We start from the raw sequence: 21973 nt of genomic DNA, 5'->3' as shown, positions 1-21973 counted from the left end.
GAACGATTCGAACTAAAAATCGTTCGACTATTCGACCATTTGATAGTCAAAGTACTGTCTCTTTAACAAATACTTCAACCCCCTAGTTCGCCACCTAAAACCTACCGAGGCCAATGTTAGCCTATGGGGAAGGTCGATTCGAAGGATTTAATAGTTCGATCGAACGATTATTCCTTCAAAGGTTTTACATTCTGCAGTCGAATATCGAGGGTTAATTAACCCTCGATATTCAACCCTATGTAAATTTGCCCCCTAAAGTTGATGTAGCACAGATTTTTTAAAAAGGGAAAAAACGTAGAGCTGCAGTAGATCATCACCATTAGAAGCTATAACTGACAGGCTCAGAAAGGACAGTCAAGTTGACAATGATGTACTTACAAAAGCAGCCCTATCAGAGAGAAACATGATCTATTGGTAACTTTTAATTTACATTAATATTTTGAACAGTAGTTTTTTTAGTGTGTCCAAATCCGTTTAAAGCATTTACAGAGGAACATAATAAATCGGTGCTAGTTTATGCATTAGACTAACGCATATTGGTTGTATTGAGGCCATTAAAACAAATGACCTTAGGGATAAATGCTCAGCCCAGTCTTTTTCTGTCGTTTTATTAATAATACAGACTATAAAGTTTTATTTCTATATTTATGAAGTCTAAAATGTTTGGGAATTGAGAGTTTCATACTCTCATTATAGAACGATTTGGATAATAAATCCTTCTTTATATAAATACTTTTGAAAGCACTCAAAAATGTGCCCTGTTCCTATTTTAAAGTCAACTTGTCAACCAGATACAAAAAGCTGTATTATAAAAGTCCTTTTCAAATTAAACATGAAATCCAATTTCTATTTTTTATTAAAGCATTAATAGCTGTTCATAGCTCATTTAAAAATCTCCGCTGTCAATCAAATATTGTCTGCCCCTCCTCTATGTCTCAGGCATAGAGACGGGGCAGACAACTACTTTCGCTTTCCATTCAGCACTTCCTAGATGTCACTGCTCTCCCCACATTCCCCCCGTTCTCTTCACCATTTAATTGTGTAGCCAGTACATGGGGATGGACATCAGGTCCCCCATTCTGGTGCACAAACAAGATTCTGAGATGATGCAAGGCTTCCATTAATAACAGTGTCCACAAAATGGCTCCTGCCTGCTTGCTATAATTCTGAATTCCCAGACTGAAGGAAATACGATTCAAATAATGTATATAGTATAATTAAAGTTCATTTTGCTTGACTAATGTGATAAAATAGGATTTTGAATTTCTTTTTTGGGTGATGGGTCCCCTTTATTTGGACATACAAACAGTTGCTGGGGGTGACACAGGTTAATCACTCTGGATTTGAGGAAACCATTCAAGCTCTTTGACCCTCTGTATTTTTGTGTAAACCCATCTGAAAACCAGTAGGCTGTATTTCATGCATTTATGGTGTGCCATTGGATGAGCAACATAATTGTGGTGGGAACAAATTTAAGGCTATGCCTTTTAAGTGAACATTCATAATAATGTGTAGAAATTTAGGGGGTTATTTATCAAAGGTCAAGTTTTAGAGGTTTGCGAGGTTTTTTTATACCTCAAATAAACTCACAACTCGAATGTTTTCTGATTTATGAAAAAACTTGAATATGAAAAACTTGAATCTGTGAATTCAGGTTGAAAAACTCAAATACTCGAATCGATTAAGTTTTCTGCGAAAAAAACCTCAAATTGTTCGAATTAATTCAAGCAAAACCCAAACATCACGAAGGCTAAAAAGATCTTCAAATGGTTCAAGGCACCTCTGCCATTGACTTCTATATCACTTTCCAGCATCAGGAGAAAAACAAATCTCGAAAAAATTTTTTTATATTTTTTAACCAGAAAATCGAGTTTTGACTGTAAAATACACTCAAAAACTCCCAGTCCTTTAATAAATAACTCCCTTAATGTCTTGCAGAGGATAAATGTAAGCAATTCTGTTATGAGATATGTTTTAATATAAATAAACAATTACTAGTAAATAACAAACAGCACTCCATATAAGAATGATATAAACAGATTATTCCTGTATAAAGAAAAGTTATGAGTGACTCATTGTTTGGGTTCAGTTATTATTTTTTCATTTTCAAGCAATATTATTATTATTAAGTATATTAAGTTCCAACAACAGTGCTATGCAATAGATATACCAGTTATAAATACTTTGAGACATAGGATGTAAAGAAGGCACTGCTGCCTAGAACTTGCACTCTAAATGCAATCAGTCCAGAGAGCCTTATAGTTGGAACAAGGAATATTCTCCCCATTATAAATGAGTAGATGGACTACCTGTGGTTTTAATTTTCCTTTTGTTTCTTTTAGTTTTCATTTTGTAATTTATTTGTAACATTGGTGGCCAGAGTTAGTTTTAGAGTCCAATTAGGGAGAGATTCAGGCAGCACGCCTACTTGGTCTCACTGAAGATTCTGGAGCTTAGCTTGATGGGACAAACATTTATTTGCTGTTCTGCAAATTTCTGGTGCTGAGTCTGAGACAGTAGTGTTTCAGCATATCTTTTTTGGGGGCCAGAGATAATTTGTATGGACAAATGGTCAAGAATACCACCATCCAGAATTCAGACACTTATCAAAGGCTATAGGAGGCGTCTAGATGCTGTTACATTTGCAAAAGGAGGCTCAACTAAGTATTGATATAACATATCTGTTGGGGTGCCCAAATTTATACACCTGTCTAGTTTTGTTATGATGCATATTGCATATTTTCTGTTAATCCAATAAACTTTGTCACTGCTGAAATACTACTGTTTCCATAAGGCATTTTATATGTTAAAAGGAAGTTGCTACTTTGAAAGTTCAGCCAATGATAAACAAAACTCCAAAGAATTAAGAGGGGTTTCCAAACGTTTTCATATGACTGTACATAGATCAATAAACCCTCAAAGTAAAGCTGCACATTTATTTCCTTATTTTGTGTACACATGGGATTCTGTATCACACTTCTTTCTTTCAGCTTAAACCTCCTAGGTTTGGGCTTGAGCATGCTCAGTTTGCTCCTCTGTCACTCACTCCCTCCCTTCTCCCTCCTCCCCTCCCTGCTGTAATCTGAGGCCAGAGCTATAAGTGAGCAGGGAGACAGGCATGAAGCGATGTCAAACCAAGCTAATATGGCAGCTGCTATCCTAAACAAACAGGTTCTAGAGCTGTTAAATTGACTATGGTAAAGTATTCTACAAAATAAATATAGTGTTCAAGCTTGCACTATTGTGGTTAATCTATTGCCAATAAACTGCGTTGGTAGCTTTCCTTCTCCTTTAAGCCTTTAACGAGCCAATGTTACAAAGCCATATGGTACCATGGAGATTATGGTTTATGTCCATGCCTTTGTTGAGGCCAAAGTATCGTAGTGGTTTAATAAAGAATGTAACATTTAACTTGTACTACATTCTTTTAAGTTAACTCTTTTGTTGTATTCTAGTCCATGTCTGGCTTTTCAGTATGTAGGCTACAGTTTTAATATATGAAGCTCTAAGAATAGCAGTTATCAGGACTGGGCATCTGTACCTCTTCTGTTTGCCGTTATTTCATTGTACAATACTTTATTAATGAACACAAGTGTTCTCTTTGATACAAGTACAATGCTCATTTAACCGTGAATGCTTCTTTATCTGTAGCTTTATTAATGGTATTATATTTTGGCATTACTACTGTTGATGACAAGCTGAAAAAATTGTGAACCTCAAAAGAATGTGATTGCACCACACATGAAAAGAATAACAAACTGCGCTTTGGATAGATTTTCCACTAGAGCTGATTCCTGTGTCTTGCTAGCCAACATTGAGAACACCAGTGAAATGATAATGCGCCAAGCTGGAGTATCTGGCAGATCTTTGTTTTCTTGGCTGAATTTTCTGCATGACTATCTCCCAAAGAGTGGAATGCAAAACATTTTCATCAAATTACTTTTGCATAAATGGCATTACTAGGGCATCCAGATCTCCAGTGCTAAACTATAGGGGTTTTGCTCATTACTGAAAATAATAGTAATATACGAATAGAGAGATTTTATGTGTGAGTTTATTCATTGTATATAGGTTGATCAATAGTGGTCAACTAAGCGTAATTTCTATTGGTCGTCCTTGTCTCTTTATAATGGTATAGTTGTTCAGTGTTTGCCCCTTAGACTCAAGTCACAGTGAGCTGCAACCTGGACACAGCACAGAAAGCAGTCATTTGGAGGTAGTCCATGAAGGTTTTTTTAATGGTTCTACTGCAACTTTTAAAATACATTTTTGAGGCAACGGAACCCTAGAGGACTATCAAGATACATCAGCCTCAGTATATTCTTTTGGAGAGTCAATCCAGTGACTATTTGTTCCATCCAACACAGGTGTGGGACCTGTTATCCAGAATGCTCTGGACCTGGGGTCTTCCGGATAATGGATTTATGTATTTTGGATCTTCATACCTTAAGTATTCTAGAAAATCCTTTAAATATTAAATAAACCCAATAGGCCTGTTTTGCTTTCAAGAAGGATTAATTATATCACAGTTTGGATCAAGTACAAGGCACTTTTTATTATTACAGAGAAAAAGGAATGTTTTTTGTTTTTTTTTACATTTGGATTATTTAGATAAAATGGAGTCTATGGGAGACAACCATTCTGTAATTCAGAGGTTTCTGGATAACGGGTTTCCGGATAATGGATCCCATACCTGTACATGGTGAATACAAACCCTGTATGCTCACTTGTGGTGAATACAAACCCTATATGCTCACTTGCCTACATTAGCACATAACGTTGCAGTAAGGATGCACCCACTCCTGTAATTAAATCTTTAAGCATTAGACCATGAAAAGTGACAATATTTTCCCACAGTGACATTTTTTGTTGTTGTTCCTCAAATTAACAATATTTGGACAAGCTTTAGTGCAGAGGCATTCTCTACAGTGTCTCCCCTCCAAGTGGGTAAAAAAAGAATAGCTGGGTAGGTGGTAAAATGCATCAAAAACCTTCAAGATTGCCCTGGCTGTGTGTGACTAAAATTACTCTTGTGTTTTGTGGTTGAAAATTGTTTTTCTCTAAATACATTTTTACTAACCCATAAACTTTGTTAGCACTTTTTAATTGAGTTGAAAATGATAAGGGCTTATATAAACAATCTAATATATAAATAAATATATGTTTTAAACTAAATAATATGTAGTGCTTTAGAAACAAGCTGGAACCCCCCCCCCCTTTTTAGAGGGGAAAAAAGTTCTCATGTTATTTAAGACGTAAATTAATCTTGCTTTATTTAGAACTAATATTGCAATTTCTTTATTTCATAGTAGCGCCTATGCTTATCAGGAATTAGGGGTGCCCTGAATCCACTATTTGGGATTCGGCCGAATGCCTGAATCCTTCATGAAAGATTTGGCTGAATCCAAATCCTAATTTGCATATGCAAATTAAGGGCAGAAAAGGTAAAAAGTGGAAAAAATGTTTTTACTTCCTTGTTTTGTAATTAAAAAGCACATGATTTCCCCCCAGCCCCTAATTTACATATGCAAATTAGGATTTGTATACGGGTCGCCCAGGCACAAGTATTCGGCTGAACCCGAATCCTGCTGAAAAAGGCAGAATCCTGGATTTGGTGCATCCCATTCAGGAATATTTGTTAAATATTAATATTATTATATTAAATATGTTGCAAAGAAACTCACACTCCACTAGGCCTTTTATTGAATAAAATGCATTATATTAGGACCATCTCCATGGATAGGAACAAAGAGTACTGTATTTTTTCCCTCCAGCTAAATCAGAGCTCAGCAGAGTTAACAATGGAAGTTTTGCAACCTGAGGTGACTTGCCCAAGGTCAAAAGCTGCTGACACCAGGAATCGAACCTGGGACTCCCTCCCAGTGCTTAGCTCAGCGCCTTAGATCTGCGAGCCTTTCCTTTGCTCACACAGCAATTATCTTTGTTTGATGTTTCTCCGCTAAATTTAATGGTCTTTTTTTTTTTTTTTTTCGTAAACTAATGGGAGACAAGTACACTTCCATAAATCTATGTTGTTGGATATTTAGGAAGCCATTATCAATAAATGTTCAATCATTTGTAAAGTTATTTGGAAATATTCCTCTAATGAAAAGCAGTATTAAAGCAAATTATAGTGACTCGATCTAGTCCCCATACCCCCTGTATGAAGATATTTACATGTTGCCCTTGCACTTATTGTCATCCTGAAAGAATTACAACCCAGAAGCCTGATGTTTAACAGGAGAAGTTCTGGCAACTCACAGTTCATGGTGCACACAGAGCTGACATACCTTACTCAGAGGTTAGCAGTACTTGCAGTTAACACTATCAATTTGTCATATTGCTTTCAGCTTAAAATGGTCCCAGACGTGTTTGATGTACACAACATTCCATGCACTTTACCTTCTGGCTGAGCAGCCTATTGTAAATACTAATCTCCCACTCGTTATTTTTAGAAAGCCTTTAGGGCTATTCCACACGGGGAGATAGCGACGCGTTTGCGGTCGCGGCGACAAAGCGCCGCGACAGTCGCCGCGACCGGCGCAGGCGACAGTTTTGTATGGGCGCCTATGTAAAAACGCCTGTGCTAACCACACGAGGCGATGCGCTTTTCAACAGTCGCCTGAAAATGCCTCGCCAGGCTTTTTCAGGCGACTGTTGAAAAGCGCATCGCCTCGTGTGGTTAGCACAGGCGTTTTTACATAGGCGCCCATACAAAACTGTCGCCTGCGCCGGTCGCTGCGACTGTCGCGGCGCTTTGTCGCCGCGACCGCAAACGCGTCGCTATCTCCCCGTGTGGACTAGCCCTTAGACTCTTGTTGAGAATGTGGGAGTTATTGTCAGCCCTGCCATTAACTCTGCTACTAAAGCAGATGCAGGGTAGGTTGCCTTTTGTCCTGCCAATTAATTGCTTATGGCTTTGGTCCTTAAAAGAGGTGATCAAAGAGTAACACTCGCCAGCAAGTCCAATTAAAAACTGTCAGGCCTGGGCGTCTTTATGGGTTCTGGTTAAATGACAGCTATATTAATTTAAATAAATGATTTAAGGTTTAAAGAATAGCTTATTCTAACACTATAAACACTATAAACAAGGCCAGTGATTTCCAGTCCTTAAAGGAATAGTTCAGTGTGAAAATAAAAACTGGGTAAATAGATAGGCTGTGCAAAATAAAAAATGTCTCTAATATAGTTAGTTAGCCAAAAATGTAATATATAAAGGCTGGAGTGTACAGATGTCTAATAAAACAGCCAGAATCCAACTTCCTGCTTTTCAGCTCTATAACTCTGAGTTAGTCAGCGACTTGAAGGGGGGCCACATGGGACATTTCTGTTCAGTGAGTTTGTAATTGATCCTCAGCATTCAGCTCAGATTCAAAAGCAACAGATATGACCCATGTGGCCCCCCCTCAAGTCTCTGATTGGTTACTGCCTGGTAACCAGGGTAACCAGTCTGTGTAAACCAAGAGAGCTGAAAAGCAGGTTCTGACTGACTTGTTATACATCAAATCACTCCAGCCTTTATACATTGCATTTTTGGCTAACTAACTATATTAGAAACATTTTTTATTTTGCACAGGCTATCTATTTACCCAGTTTTTATTTTTACACTGAACAATTTCTTTAACACTGTGTGGCTTGGTATAGTCATGATTAAATCGCTGGTTCCTGACACAGGGAAGTCTCATTCAATTCCTCTGTCGACCTTTGGTTGTTTTGTTAACCTTCATGCATTCTATTGGGACACAATACACTTTATGGCTGAAAATGAACACACTCACAAGCACACTCTTTCTCTCAGTTGCTGACTTTCAGCAAGAAGAATGAGATTTTGCATGATAAAGTGTCATTCTAAGCAACGTTCCAATGTACATTAATTAAAGGGGTGTGTTACCTTTCAGTTAGCTTTTAACATGTTCTAGAATGGCTAATTCTAAGCAACTTTTCAATCAGTCTTCATTATTTATCGTTTATAGTTTTTAAGCCATTTGCCTTTTTCTTCTGACTCTTTCCAACTTTCAAATGGTGGTCACTGAACCCATTTAAAAACAAATGCTCTGTAAAGCTACAAATGTATTGTTGCTGCTGAATAAAAAGATAAATCGCTCAAAAACCACAAATAATAAAAAATGAAAACCAATAGCAAATTGTCTCAGAATATCAATCTCTACATCATACTGAAAGTTAACTCAAAGGTGAACAACCCCTTTAAACATGACAAATAGTATCTTTCACTATTTCTGTTCAACTTTTAACAAATGTCACTTCTTTTCCAGCCAAGACTCCAATGCCCACAATGCCATGCAGACTTCTTTAATGATATGTTAACCACAGAACATGCAGGGTATTGTGGGCACTTGAGTCTTGGCTGGAGGAGAGCAGATTCTGCTTCATTGTAACTAGGGATGCCCCAAATCCAGTATTCGGTTCGGGATTTGGCCTTTTTCAGCAGGATTTGGATTAGCCCGAACCCTTCTGCCCAGCCAAACCAAATCCTAATCTGCATATGCAAATTAGGGGTGGGGAGGGAAATTGCGTTACTTTTTGTCACAATACAAGGAAGTAAAAAATGTTTCCCCTTCTCATCCCTTATTTGCATATGCAAATTTAGATTTGGTTCGGTATTCGGACCAAATCTTTTCACACAAAGGATTTGGGGGTTCAGCCGAATCCAAAATAGTGGACTCGGTGCATCCCTAATTGTAAACTTTGCTTAAAGGAAAACTATACCCCCAAAATGAACACTTAAGCAACAGTTCATATCATATTAAGTGGCATATTAAAGAATCTCACAAACTGGAATATATATTTAAGTAAATCTTGCCCTTTTACATCCCTTGCCTTGAGCCACCATTTTGTGATGGTCTGTGTGCTGCCTCAGAGATCACCTGACCAGAAATACTTCAACTCTAACTGTAACAGGAAGAAGTGTGGAAGCAAAAGACACAACTCTGTCTGTTAATTGGTTCATGTGACCTAACATGTATGGTTTGTTGGTATGTTTGTGAGTACAGTGAATCCTACGATCCCAGGGGGCGGCCCTTATTTTTTAAAATGGCAATTATCTATTTATGATTACCCAATGGCACTAGAAAAGTATATTATTATGAAAATGGTTTATTTACATGAAGCAGGATTTTACATATGAGCTGTTTTATGCAATATCTTTATAGAGACCTACATTGTTTGGGGGGTATAGTTTTCCTTTAAAACTTTCTGTGGTTCATCTGTTTCTTATTATAGCTAACTGAATTTTGGACTCCTATATGAACCAATAATTTATACACTAGAACAATTTACGGGGCATCACTTTAGTACAGTTTTTGGGGGTAAGGACTGGACTACATGGAATCTTGGGACCTTCTGCTGGATATCCTTCTGTCAACAAATCTCATTGTTCATCATTTGTATTTGCAGATATGACTGAAATACATGAGCCACTCTGGTTAGATGGACATACAGTACATGGGGGGATTTTATGATCAATATATGTAGCTGCAGTCAGAATACCAGTTGTGTGGGTCTCTCCTAAGCCATTCAGTGCTTGTTACTACTCACTATTCAGGCAACTTCTTTTGTCAAAAATGATATATTTGAACTGAATAAAATGTATCTTAATGTGAATAGGATAGGGATTTAGATTGTAAGCTTCACCGAGGCAGAGACAAATGAGAACTGCTTTCTTTTACAGCTGATCTGTTTTAGACAGAAGGTTCTCTGTATTTTTGTAGAGTCCTGCAGAAACATTTATCAGACTAAAGTAGGGCACTATTGTGCTTTGTTACCACACTGTTGCCATTTTATAATGTGGTTAGTAAACGAGCCTTGCCTAAACTGCCATTGTCTCACCTCACGCTGGCCACAATCTTCTTACTATCCCCACCAAGGGATGCTGTTGTGCTAATAATCCCATCTACAGAAGTATTACAGAAGAATACAAGGGAGCTTGGTATGTAGATGTCAAGGAGGAGAGATACCGTGTCACCGGCATAGCATAATATCTCCTTGTACCAATGACAACTTCCTGAATTTTCTTAGCATGGTTATTTGCATGTGTTCTTGAAATATTTTGCAAATTTTATTTATTTATTCATTTTTTTGAAATAAAGAACTCCCATTAAGATAAATAATAAATATAGGTATTTGGAAACCTTGTTATATAGTATTTTTAATATTTTATTCCCTAAAAAAAAATAAACAAACACATCATGTATTTATTACGATCATGTATTTATAGAGCGCCCCAAAAAATGAGTATATACATTGAACATACAGATTTACATACTGTACAAAGCAGCCAGTAACTGATACAAGAGGTAAAAGGGGCCCTTTATCTTTTATTAGTTATTTATCCCTTTAATAATATAAGCATAGCCAAGTGTAGTGCTTTTATCGAATATTGTTCTACCCTCTGCCAAATCAACTTATTCTGTTGCATCCAGCAGCTAATGGGTTTAGAATGACTTTCTTTGCTTAGGCCACAGTATTTAATATCTCCCATAGGATCACTGCTTTATTAGCAATGCCGATGTGCTCAGCAAAGCTATCTGTTCCAGTGGGCAATAGCTTTAGTTAATTGCTGGCCACGGATTTAGCCCCAGCTTTTTTTGAAAGGAGCTTCTGCACAAATGCAATTGTGGTCAAACCATCATGAATGATGCTGCAGTGACATTTATTAATTTCCACTTTAAATATATTGTAAATTAGAGATACATTTTGATTTAAATGTAACCTTTTCTGATGTATAATTTATTTTCTTTCCATGTTTTTTTCAAGAAACATTTGAGCTTTTTTTTTTTTTTTTTTGTTTAGTGGGGTGCCATACAATGGTGCAGAAGGTGGAATGGATCAGTAAATAAGAAATTGAAGTTCGATCCCAGCCCCCTGGGATCCTAGGATTTACGGTGCACACAAACAAACTAATCAAACCATACTTGTTAGGTCACAAGAGCCAATTAAAGGGGTTGTTTGCCTTCCAAACATTTTTTATTCTGTTGAGTTGTTTTCAGATTGTTCTCCAAAAACAAAGACTTTTTTTTTTTTAACAATTGCTTTACATCTTTTTTACTGTTTTCCAAAAATTTAAAAAAATCTTCCTGTCTCTGGGGCAGCACATTCTGAACTGTTACAATTTGCTACATTTAGTTGATACATTTCTAGGCAGTAGCTGTGGAGTATTAGCAACTATCGGATCCTTTCTAAGAGCTGCCTTTAATGAAACTCAAGCAGGGACAAAGATAACAAATGTATCAACTAAATGTATCCATTTAGAACAGTTCGCAGGGTTGGCGACCCCCTTCCTAGAGCAACTTTAGAAGGTGAAAAATTAAACTTTACACTTCAATATTAGAAAAGTGGTCACAAATAGAAAATAAGTAATTGGAAAAAGTCTTTATTTCTGGTGAACTGTCTGAAACCAACTGAACTGAAAAAAGTATTTGAAGGTGAACAACCCCTTTAACAGACTTGGTTCTGTGTTTTACTCCCACACTTCTTCCTGTTACAGTTAGAGCTGCAGTATTTCTGGTCAGGTAAAAAAATAAAAGGCAATATTTACTTAAATATATATATTTAAGTTTGGTAAGATGTTTTTTTAATATGCCACTTAATATGATGTAAGATATCTGTTGCTTAATATTAATTTTGGGGGTAAAGTTTTCCTTTAATAGTGTTCAAAGCATCTGCCATGAACCAGTGGTTATCACTTCAGATGTTTTTTGGTGACCCCTGAGAATTTGAGGCAAATAACCTTCTAAAGTAAAAGTTGCATACTCTCCAAATTTAAAGAACTAAATGTATCACTCTAAACATTATTTCTTATGTATACAATGAAGAAATGTGTGTTGAACTCAAAAAGGCAGATGTGTTAAAGGAGAACTAACCCCCCAATAAGAAAAGCCCCTACTACCTTAGATAGTCCCCCTCCCTGCTTCCCCCCTGCATTCATTACCCCTGAAAGTGTCCCCAATACATTGCTCATGTATCTGTGCAGAGTAAGCGCAGCAGAGCTCATGGGCACCATCTTGCGGATCTTCAGTCTTCCTCTGTAAGGGAGCACCATTGCGCAATTGCTTAGGCAAAGTGTTTAGGTATAGCTACTGGATACAGCAGTTGTATACTGTGATTTTTTTAATTTACCAGTTCACGTACTTTCTGCTTGTATGATGCCCACTTCCACTACTGTCCTGTGCATATCCAGTTCATTTTGCACAAAGGCAATGGGGATTGACTATGTAGTCTGGATTCCCAAATAAATGGGGGCATCTGGATAAAGTTGTTAATAGGCATCTAATAATAAAAAATATATGGTGCGAGTAACAATGTAAACTTCTACCTACTTAAGGGCAGGACTACACGGCCGATTCCACCGAGATCCGATGGGCTGCGCAAAATCGCAGGCTTCACGTCAGATGCGACGGAAATAAGGTAAGTAATTCAATTGTCGGATCGAGTCGCAGCTGCACGCTGTGTCTGCATCGGACAGTCGTGTCGCATCAACAATGCGACACGATCCGACATGACGCCTGCGATTTTGCGCGTTGGAATCTGCCGTGTAGTCCTGCCCTTACTGTTTCACCATATCCCTTTAAAGGAGTGGTACACCTTTAAGGTAACTTTTAGTTTGTTCTAGAATGGCCAATTCTAAGCATCTTTTCAATTGGTTTTCATTATTTATTTAAGGCTGCACATTTATTGTTATTGCTACTTTTTATTACTTGTCTTTCTGTTCAGGCCACTCCTATTCATATTCCAGTCTGTTATTTAGATCAGTGCAAGGTTGCTAGGGTAATTTGGACCATATCAACCAGATTGCTAAAACTGCAAACTGGAGAGCTGCCGGATAAAAAGCAAAATAACCAAACCACAAATAATAAAAAATGAAAACCATTGCAAATTGTCTCAGAATATCCCTCTCTACATCATACTAAAAGTTAACTCAAAGATGAACAACCCCTTTAATACAAGTCACATATAAGATTCACATACTGCATAGCAGATTAGTAGTAGCACAAATATATGCTGCAATGTGCCCTGGTTATCAGTTAGCCATGCAAGTGATACTAAACATCTCCACCCTGTTGTATGCCATATTATCATATTGTAAAATCTAGGCTTTTTAGCAATTCATGGACTTCAGAAATCAGCTCTCCCATCTGATCAAATCCATATATGCTCAGTCAGGATGCATGCAAAGGCGCTGCATGTCCAATATGGTGGCCACGAAGAGCCATTCTTTTCACCATTTAAAAGGGGCCCGGGTGCATAAATCTTGCAAGGGTGTATTTAAACCACTCTTGCCTTATAGAATGCATTTTCCAGATAAAGGGGTGATCTATCTCATCAGCTTATGTAATAGTTTTTATTTAAATGGATATGGTCAAACCATAAGATGCAGGAAGGACAACATTTCATCTCTTCAGCTAGATCTGCTAGAGAGAGCATCAGCCAAAATTCGACCCCCAATAAATGTGAGAAGTTAATCACCCTTTATCTGTGATTTCAGAATACAGCTTTCTTATTGGATCTGTTAAAGCATCAATACAATGCAACTTTGCTACATAAAAAAAACCAACCTACTATATTTGTACTGGCTGTTCCAGTAGGAGGAAGTTGGTCTAAAGGGGGTTCCTCACTGGATATTGTTTGTTAAAAAATACATTTGTACTTTATAATTTAATTTTTAAATATTGGTCTGTTATATATGCATGGATGGTATTATCTCATCCTACTTTTTTCATTAAAGCATATGGCAAAGTCATCTGTGCAATAGAATGTCTCAAGATGTTATGGGTTCTTCCAACTAATAAAGAAAACCTAAGAATCTAATTTTAGCTTGTGAACTTACTCTAAAGGTGGGTGTATCAGATATTCAGTGTGACCTCGTTCTTGGGTGCGGAGCTGGAATATGAGTTTGCTGTACAGTTAATCACTAATGTATTGTCTTCAGGCTCTCGAGTAATGGTAACATTAGACCACCTACATTTTTATTTTAAATGGGGTTGAGTGGTGCACATTGTTGGTCATATGGTGTTCATTCAGCTGTGCTACTGGTAGGGGAAATTCAAAACACATGGCAGAGCAGGCATATCTGCTGTATTTATGGTCTGCAGATTGAGAATCTCAAACATCTCAATTACTGTAGGCAATGAGTGACCTATAAATGATCATATCTACAAGTGGTTTGCATATGGATTGTTATAGGCAAGGTTGAAGTTTTACTCTTATAACTAATGGACAAAAATGAAAGCTTTAATGACTGTTAAAGCGCTCAAGTGCACCTTTGTCAGTTCCATAAATATTTATGGAAAAGTTTATATGTATATATTTACTTAAAAGCAATCTGATTAAAAGTTTTAGGGCTGGGACACACTGGGCGATTTGGGGAGATTTAGTCGCCTGGCGACTAATCGCAGCGACTTTTCTCCCCGAATGCCTCCCCTCACTCTGCGCCTGGATAAAATGAAAAGTCGCCGGCGTTAATCACACACGGCGATTCGTTTTCCAAAGTCGCCCGAAGTTGCCTCACGAGGAAACTTCGGGCAACTTCGGAAAACGAATCGCCGCGTGTGATTAGCGCAGGCGATTTTTCATTTTAGCCAGGCGCAGAGCGAGGGGAGGCATTCGGGGAAGATTGGTGGTGGAAAGTCGCGGCGATTAGTCGCCAGGCGACTAAATCTCCCCAAATCGCCCAGTGTGTCCCAGCCCTTAAGCTGATTAGTGGATGGGCTGCCTTACCCACAAGTGAAGAGGCTTCAATGTGACAAATAGATGTTGACAGTAAACTATATATGAGTTATGAGTCTGTTATGACCATTTTATTCCTGTGATAGTAAATGCCTAAATTAGTCAATAATTCCTTGTGATCAAATGTTTACTAGGTAAAGGTCCATTTTGGAGAAACGCAATGTTATGGTTTAACGTAAGAAAATCTCCATTGATGTCTGTCAAAATATGGAACTGAATACAGAGCATTTTTTTCACTTTGAATGGAATATAATCTGGCCTTATTTGTTTTAGCTAATGTTTCATACATAACTACAATTTTACTTATAAATAAAGAATTTGCTAAAGGTATATACAGCCGCAAAGCAGTTATTATTTACATTAAATTGTTTACGTTTAATGCCAAATCAAGTATTAGCCAGTTGCCTGCTTTGCATCTATGGGCCATTATATTTTCCCAACATTTGGCCCAGGTACATTGCTCATTCTCCTGTTGCAATCTCACAAACATTGCTTAATGCCTTGTGCAGTGTCGGACTGGGGTGTATCGGTCCCATCGGGCTGTCACCTTAGGGCCCTACACCCCCAGTTGTGATTCTGAGCCGGCCTACACTCGTCCCCCCTCTCCCTGTGCACCTCATATCTCACTTATGTCTACTTGCGGCCACATTTGGGAAAGGGGGTATGCCTTTTTTTTGCAGGTGGCTTGTGACACTATTCAGCAGTGGAAGTCTCCAACTACCAATTTATCAATTTATAATCCACACTGCACAGTGTCATTCAGCACTGCAATAGCCTTAACTGCTGGATCTGCTACTTATATTTTATTGTCATTTATAGTCCAGGTTTAAATTCCCCCTCAATTTTATTTCATTATTTTACATAAAACCTTTTTACATTTCTCAATAGCATTGAACATTTCTACTTCATTTATTGCCTTTTTAACCAAAGGCCCCATTCCGGCATGATAAATGAATATGTTTCGGTAAACACATGTACCTTTGGCCTTTCTATTTATTTTAACCAACTTCCTTTGAACTTAATTTATTTGAACATTCTGAAGTTGGCAAATTACTCATTGGTTACGTTTAGAAGTCTTCATAGAGTGCATTTTGCTTTATTACGTCCATAAGTGTATACAATATCTTTTCTAAGTTGTTATATATATATATATATATATATATATATATATATAAATATATATATATATATATATATATACACACAGAGGTGAACAAGATTTTTTGTACAGCAGCGGTGCCCAAAGGGAAGATCGGGATCTAACAGAAAACCTTTAGCTGGTGATCAGTAGATCTCAACACTGTCAACAGCTTGTCTAAATCACCCTCCTGTTTTATGATTTTCATTCAGATATTTATTATGTTAAGGTTACATAAGAAATAGTTATTTGTCAAATTTAGCAATATACATTTTCTCATAAAACAATATTTAAGTAATATTTTCCATGGAACGGTATGCTAACAAAACTATTTTGGATGTAGATCATAATAGGACAACATCGCTAAAAATAGACCTCACATTAGTAAAGTATGGGCACTCCTGCTGTTCAGTGTAATATCTGTTAATATTGCACTTTGGACACTTATATAGGGAATTAACAAAAAACAATTTGGCCACAGCATTAATACTAGAAGGAGAAGGATTCCTGTTAGTAACACCTTGATGCTATCAAATGGCTTCTGTCTGTGTTGTGTAATATACCCCAAGTGCAGCAAATAGTAGTCTAGTGAGTACTGCCATGTTATCGTTGGTCCCAGAAATGAAACTACCCTTCATTGTGTACATGCGCAATAGAGTAAAATCATAAATTGACACCAAAAAAAAAGTTTCTCTACTGCACATGCCACTTGTCCAGGGTTGAATTGGCAGCACAGTCCTCACTAACATTAAACTGCTGGCAAAGGCAAAGCAGAGGACTTTAAGAGTTGTGTGTACTCTATGGATGAACCCTTAATGCATGGATCCCCAACCTTTTCAACCCGTGAGCAACATTAAGAAGTTAAAGGAGTTGGGGAGCAACACTAGCACGAAAAATGTTCTTGGGGTGCCACATAAGTGCTGTGATTGGCCATTTGGTAGCCCTATGTGGATTGTCAACCTACATTGAGATTCTGTTTGGCAGTGCACCTGGTTTTTATACAACCAAAACTTACCTCCAAGCCTGGAATTCAAAAATAAGCTCCTGCTTTGAGGCCACTGGGAGCAACATCCAAGGGGTTGGGGAGCAACATGTTGCTCACGAGCTACTGGTTGGGGATCACTGCCTTAATGTTAGAATGATCTTAAACCTCTATGTGGTTGACTGTTTAGAGAGACTTTTTTTTTTTTTTTAAACATATTTCAGTAAATTTAAACTATTATGTTTTCTAGGTTTCACTGGTTAGAAGCACTGCTTGGATGGCCTGAAAAATCTGGATTCGTAATCCCCGGAAAGGAAGTCTTTCTGGAACACACAAATAAAATGAAGACCGCAGCTGTTGCATTCCATGCAAATTACTAAGAGAAAACACTGTTTTTCCTTCCATCTATCTTAACTTTTACAGATCTCATGAAACCAGGGCAATTTCTGGAGTGTTTTCTCCAGGAGAAAATTATCCTTGTAGAGAACAAACATGGGCGTGTTTTATTCTGGAGGATTTTAAGTTCAAGCCTATTTTCAGATCATGACCAGTTTGAAAAGGTCCCAGACTGAGAGGTCAGTTGCAAGTGGAATCCAAACTGCTCTACCAGATGGACCACAAAAAGCTCGTTCAGATGACTTTTATATGAGGCGTTTTAGGTCACAGAATGGTAGCTTAGGTTCATCTGCAATGTCTCCTGTTGGGCCACCGCGCAGTGAAAGTTCCCATCATATATCGGCTACTCCTGGTGTTCCTAAGATGGGGGTAAGGGCAAGAATTGCAGATTGGCCACCTAGGAAAGAAAATGTGAAAGAAGTGAGCAGGACTAGTCAGGATGCTGAAACAGCAAGTATTGATAATGTGTCTGTTAAAAGTAGTCCTAGTAGTCAAGTTAGCATGTCAAGCATGAATTCTAGTGATTCTGCTATGCTAAAGAGTATCCAGAATACCCTCAAAAGCAAAACCAGACAGGCTGAAAGCTTAGACTCAAGGTTTCTTTCCCCTGAAGGTTTTTCCAGCGCCAGCTCTCCAAGAAAAGTTATTCGCAGGATAAGACAACGGAGTAACAGTGACATTACCATAAGTGAATTTGATATGGACAATTTTGAAGAGTGTATGTCACCAACATTTAAAACAGGCCCTTCATTACATAGAGAGTATGGTAGTACCTCATCAATTGATAAGCAGGGGACTTCAGGGGAGAGTTTCTTTGACTTATTAAAGGGATACAGAATTGAGAAATCTGATCACCGTGGCCACGGACCATCAAAGCTGAGTGAACTACTTTTAAGTAGTGGAAACAGAGGATCTGGCTTTTCATTGGATGTTATAGATGGTCAGAGGGAAGGGCATAGGGCTTTCAAGGATAGAGACAAACCACTTAAAAGACGTTCCAAATCAGAGACTGGAGACTCTTCCATTTTTCGCAAGCTGCGTAATGCCAAAGGTGAAGGAGAATTAGGAAAGTCTTCAGATATAGAAGATAGCCGTTCTGATGATAGCCTCAGACCTTGGACCTGTCCCAAATGTTTTGCACATTATGATATTCAGAGTGTTCTGTTTGATTTGAATGAAATTGTCCTGAATAGACAAAACGTCATCAAAAGAAAAAATACAACAACGGGTGCTTCTGCTGCTGCTGCCGCCGCCTCTCTTGCTGCTGGACCATTATCACACTCCTCAAGTTTTAACTCTCCAACAGGCAGTACAGAGGATTTAAACCCAAAAGAATCCATGGACCAAGGAGATGACAAAAGCAATGACTTAGTGTTGAGCTGCCCTTACTTTCGGAATGAAATGGGTGGAGAGGCAGAAAAGAAGGTCAGCTTGACAAAATCAAACTCTGGTTCCTTTTCTGGGTGTGAAAATTCTTCTTTTGAATCTACGATGAGTACACATTGTGCAAATGCTGGTTTGGCTGTGCTGGAGGTTCCCAAGGAAAACCTAGTTCTGCACATTGACAGAGCAAAAAGATACATTGTTGAGCATGTTGATCTTGGTGCTTACTATTTTCGGAAGTATTTCTATCAAAAAGGTATGTTAGTTCTGTTTTAGTTATTTTATGTCAAACAGCATCTTCTGTGCCATTTGTGTGTTCTGAATTGTTTGCCAAGCACTAGCTTTCATATGGAATATTGGTAACATAATGCTTGCAATAGTCTTTAGTCATTGTGCACAAGTGGAATCACTTATTATAACATATTCTATTACACACTTGAGGATTTTTTCATTTGAGTTGTTGCATTTTTCAGGCAACAACTGTTCAGTTGTTGAGATCCTGGAAAAAAATCAAGTTCTACCTGTCTTTGTGTTATTGAATCAGAGCAATTGTTTCACAAGACTCTCTGCAAGCCCAATAATTCACAACAACTGTTCATGTTGTGATTCGATAAAGATATTTTGGACCCCAGAGCTGCCCACCTGGGAGAACATTTCATGTCACCACCAAAGAATTACATTTTACCCCAGTAATGATATTATTTAGAGGTCACATGAAACCCATCAGGAGAGGACCTCCTTCATGCCCCAATCTGATCACCTCCTTACAAACGGAAAGTCCTTTCACTTTCAACTCTTAAATCTGTTTTAGTTGCTGTCTCTAAGAAAACAAGGAAATTGTGTTCAGTTTGGCATCATGGAGTCTTTTAGGGTGTTGCTTAATGCTACTCTGATTATAATCCTTGCATCACACCAGAGTAGGCCAACACCTCCTGTGTTGTGATTAAAAAGTCTGGAAGTTCATGGCATTATGTTGCAGTCTAATAAATCTCAAGCAACCTCCTTTCCTTATTTTACATAGAAGTTCAACCTACACAATGGATTGGTTACACCCTCCATCCTGCTTATAATTCACTAGTTTCTTATTTCCAGTGCTGCCTGTGACGCTGATCTGTTTTTATGCTGAGAGATTTAAAAACAAAATTGATCGCTTGGCTGTTTTAACAATTAAAATCTGCATACACGTTTTAATTTTCAGATTTAAAAATTCTGTTCTAACTTAAAAATTATCAGGTTACTCTTGCTGTCTCCCTCTCGGCAATCTTTCCCTACATGCAGGCTTTGTGCCAGAGTTACTTGTTTATTTAAAGTTGTTTAAGATTTTACATTTTAAATTTTTAAGTCAATTTATTCTCATACACCATCTAGGGAAAGGGCTACCAATTAGGTACTAGGACTGTCCATGATGTAGAGAGAGAGAAAATATATTCGCTGGTTTTATAAAGCAGCCATTAATGGAAAAGTACATAAAGATAGGAATTTCAGTTTTTGTCACTAGTTACCCAAAAAAGCTCTTCTCTCACCTTATGTCTCATCATCTTTTATAAGTAACCAATTTCTCTTACAATTCTCTAAAGCATAGAGTGGTGGTGATTGGTTAGGCAGCAGTTTGCAGCCTTCGGGCAATGTCAAAATGGATGTAAAAAGGAATGGTCCAGTTATATATATATATTTAGCTTAAGGTGCCTAGGTACGGAATGTTTTTTGGGAGAAGTTTGGAAACTGGACCGTCATTTCTACCTGATGATAATCAAAGGGGTTGTGGAAAGGCCACCTAAGCCCGGGCCATAGGGTGGCAGGATTTTAGGGTGGCGACATGCTACCCAATCACACCCACATTGGTTCAAAAACACTGGGGATTCGCTGGAGATGCACTAATTTTTTAAATTTCCCATTGCTCTGGTCCAGATGAAAATTTGCACGAATAAAGGGGAGGGGACAGGGGCGACGAACAGCAGTGGGCCTAGGGGCGCCCACTATGTAAATCCGGCCATGAAAGGACTGGAATATGAATAGGAGAGGACCTTACTAGAAAGTCGAGAAATAAAAAGTAGCAGTAATAATAAGTGTGTAGCCTTACAAAAAATTTGCTTTTTAGATGGGGTCAGCGACGCCCATCTGAAAACTGGAACGAGTCAGAAGTTGCTTAGAAGTAGCCTTTCTATTACATACTAAAAGTCTTCACCAGTTATGGTGGAATATTCTGGTTGGTTTTGGTTGAACTCCTTGCCCAATGGCCACCTCCAGTAACAGATCCAATCTCAACATGCCTGGAGCAATGACCTGCTGTTAATACTTATATATCTTTATACAATGCTAGAAGGAAACATATGATTCAACCGAGAATGTATTAAAACCACAGCACTGGAGTTCATTAGAGGAAAACATATTTCACTACAAATGTTAAAGCATATTCCTGAGAGGTCCCTAATATTTTTAAGCTCATGTAAATTGAAAAAAAAATGGCCAAGTTTTTCATACATTCTATTAGCCCGTAGGTTGCTGGAGTTGACAACCTTCTAGCAACTCTTTGGATACAGTAACCCCAATTACTAGTCCTCATCCCTTCACACATGTACAGTGACAAGTCACAGTACCTTACTACATTACTAGTTATTTTTACCCCTTCCACCCACAATGCCTTTAAGAGCAGTTAATGGCAGTTTCTGACACAAGCAGCCAGAAAACTGTCAGACGGACTGTTCCCAAGATAACGTGCTGCCAGGAGGCTTTTGAGTGGCTCCTTGAATAGCAACCGCCTAGTTCATTCTGCACAGTAAGGAATTCTCACTCATGGGGGTTCTGCCTTGATCTCTCCGTAGTTTAGAAGTAGTTACACAAGTAGTTTAGAAGTAGTAATACAATATTTTGTATGCTCAGTAAGAAAGAAGGAGCTTGATGCAGATATTGCAACGCACAGTAACCATGCTTTCAGTAGCCTTTAAAACCCAATCTTGTCTAGGGATAGATTGCCATTTTTAATTACACAAGAGATATTGATTTAGCCATAGTTTCTATGTAACCATCTTATTTCCCAGTAATAATTAAGTTAGCTAGAAGGGTCAAGCAAGAAGGAAGTTGCTAAATCATGTTCTTGCGGTTTCTGAGGTCTGGAAGGCAGCCATATTAGTTTCCCTAAAAGGAGCAAAAGTATATGCACAGGGCGTGTTCTCAGGAACTGTAGCTCTGCTAGCGATGCATATTTATTAATGTTATTACAATTTATCACTCCTCTTTCTATTCAGGCCCTCTCGTATTCAAATTACTGACTCTTATTTAAATCACAGAATGGTTGCTAGGGTAATTTGGACCCTAGCAACCATATTGCTGAA

General features: G+C 38.0%; 1 protein-coding gene across 6 annotated transcripts in view; it reads left to right on the top strand.

Annotated features, from left to right (window-relative positions):
• The window catches only part of sipa1l1.L (signal induced proliferation associated 1 like 1 L homeolog), a 155703-nt gene that overhangs the window by 64622 nt on the left and 69108 nt on the right, over positions 1 to 21973 (top strand). For 5 of the 6 annotated variants that reach the window (XM_018231085.2, XM_018231087.2, XM_018231086.2 and 2 more), the window contains one exon: positions 17113 to 18897. In XM_018231085.2, the coding sequence (XP_018086574.1) occupies positions 17406 to 18897 (1492 nt within the window). In that variant the 5' untranslated portion in view covers positions 17113 to 17405. Of the gene's footprint in view, positions 1 to 12340; positions 12424 to 17112; positions 18898 to 21973 lie in introns of all 6 variants that reach the window. The other variant, XM_041573296.1, reaches the window with a different exon arrangement.

Source organism: Xenopus laevis, chromosome 8L (genome assembly GCF_017654675.1).
Source record: "Xenopus laevis strain J_2021 chromosome 8L, Xenopus_laevis_v10.1, whole genome shotgun sequence".
Classification (NCBI taxonomy): domain Eukaryota; kingdom Metazoa; phylum Chordata; class Amphibia; order Anura; family Pipidae; genus Xenopus; species Xenopus laevis.
The sequence above is the reverse complement of the archived record's forward strand: the minus strand, read 5'-3'. Positions and strand labels throughout refer to the sequence as shown.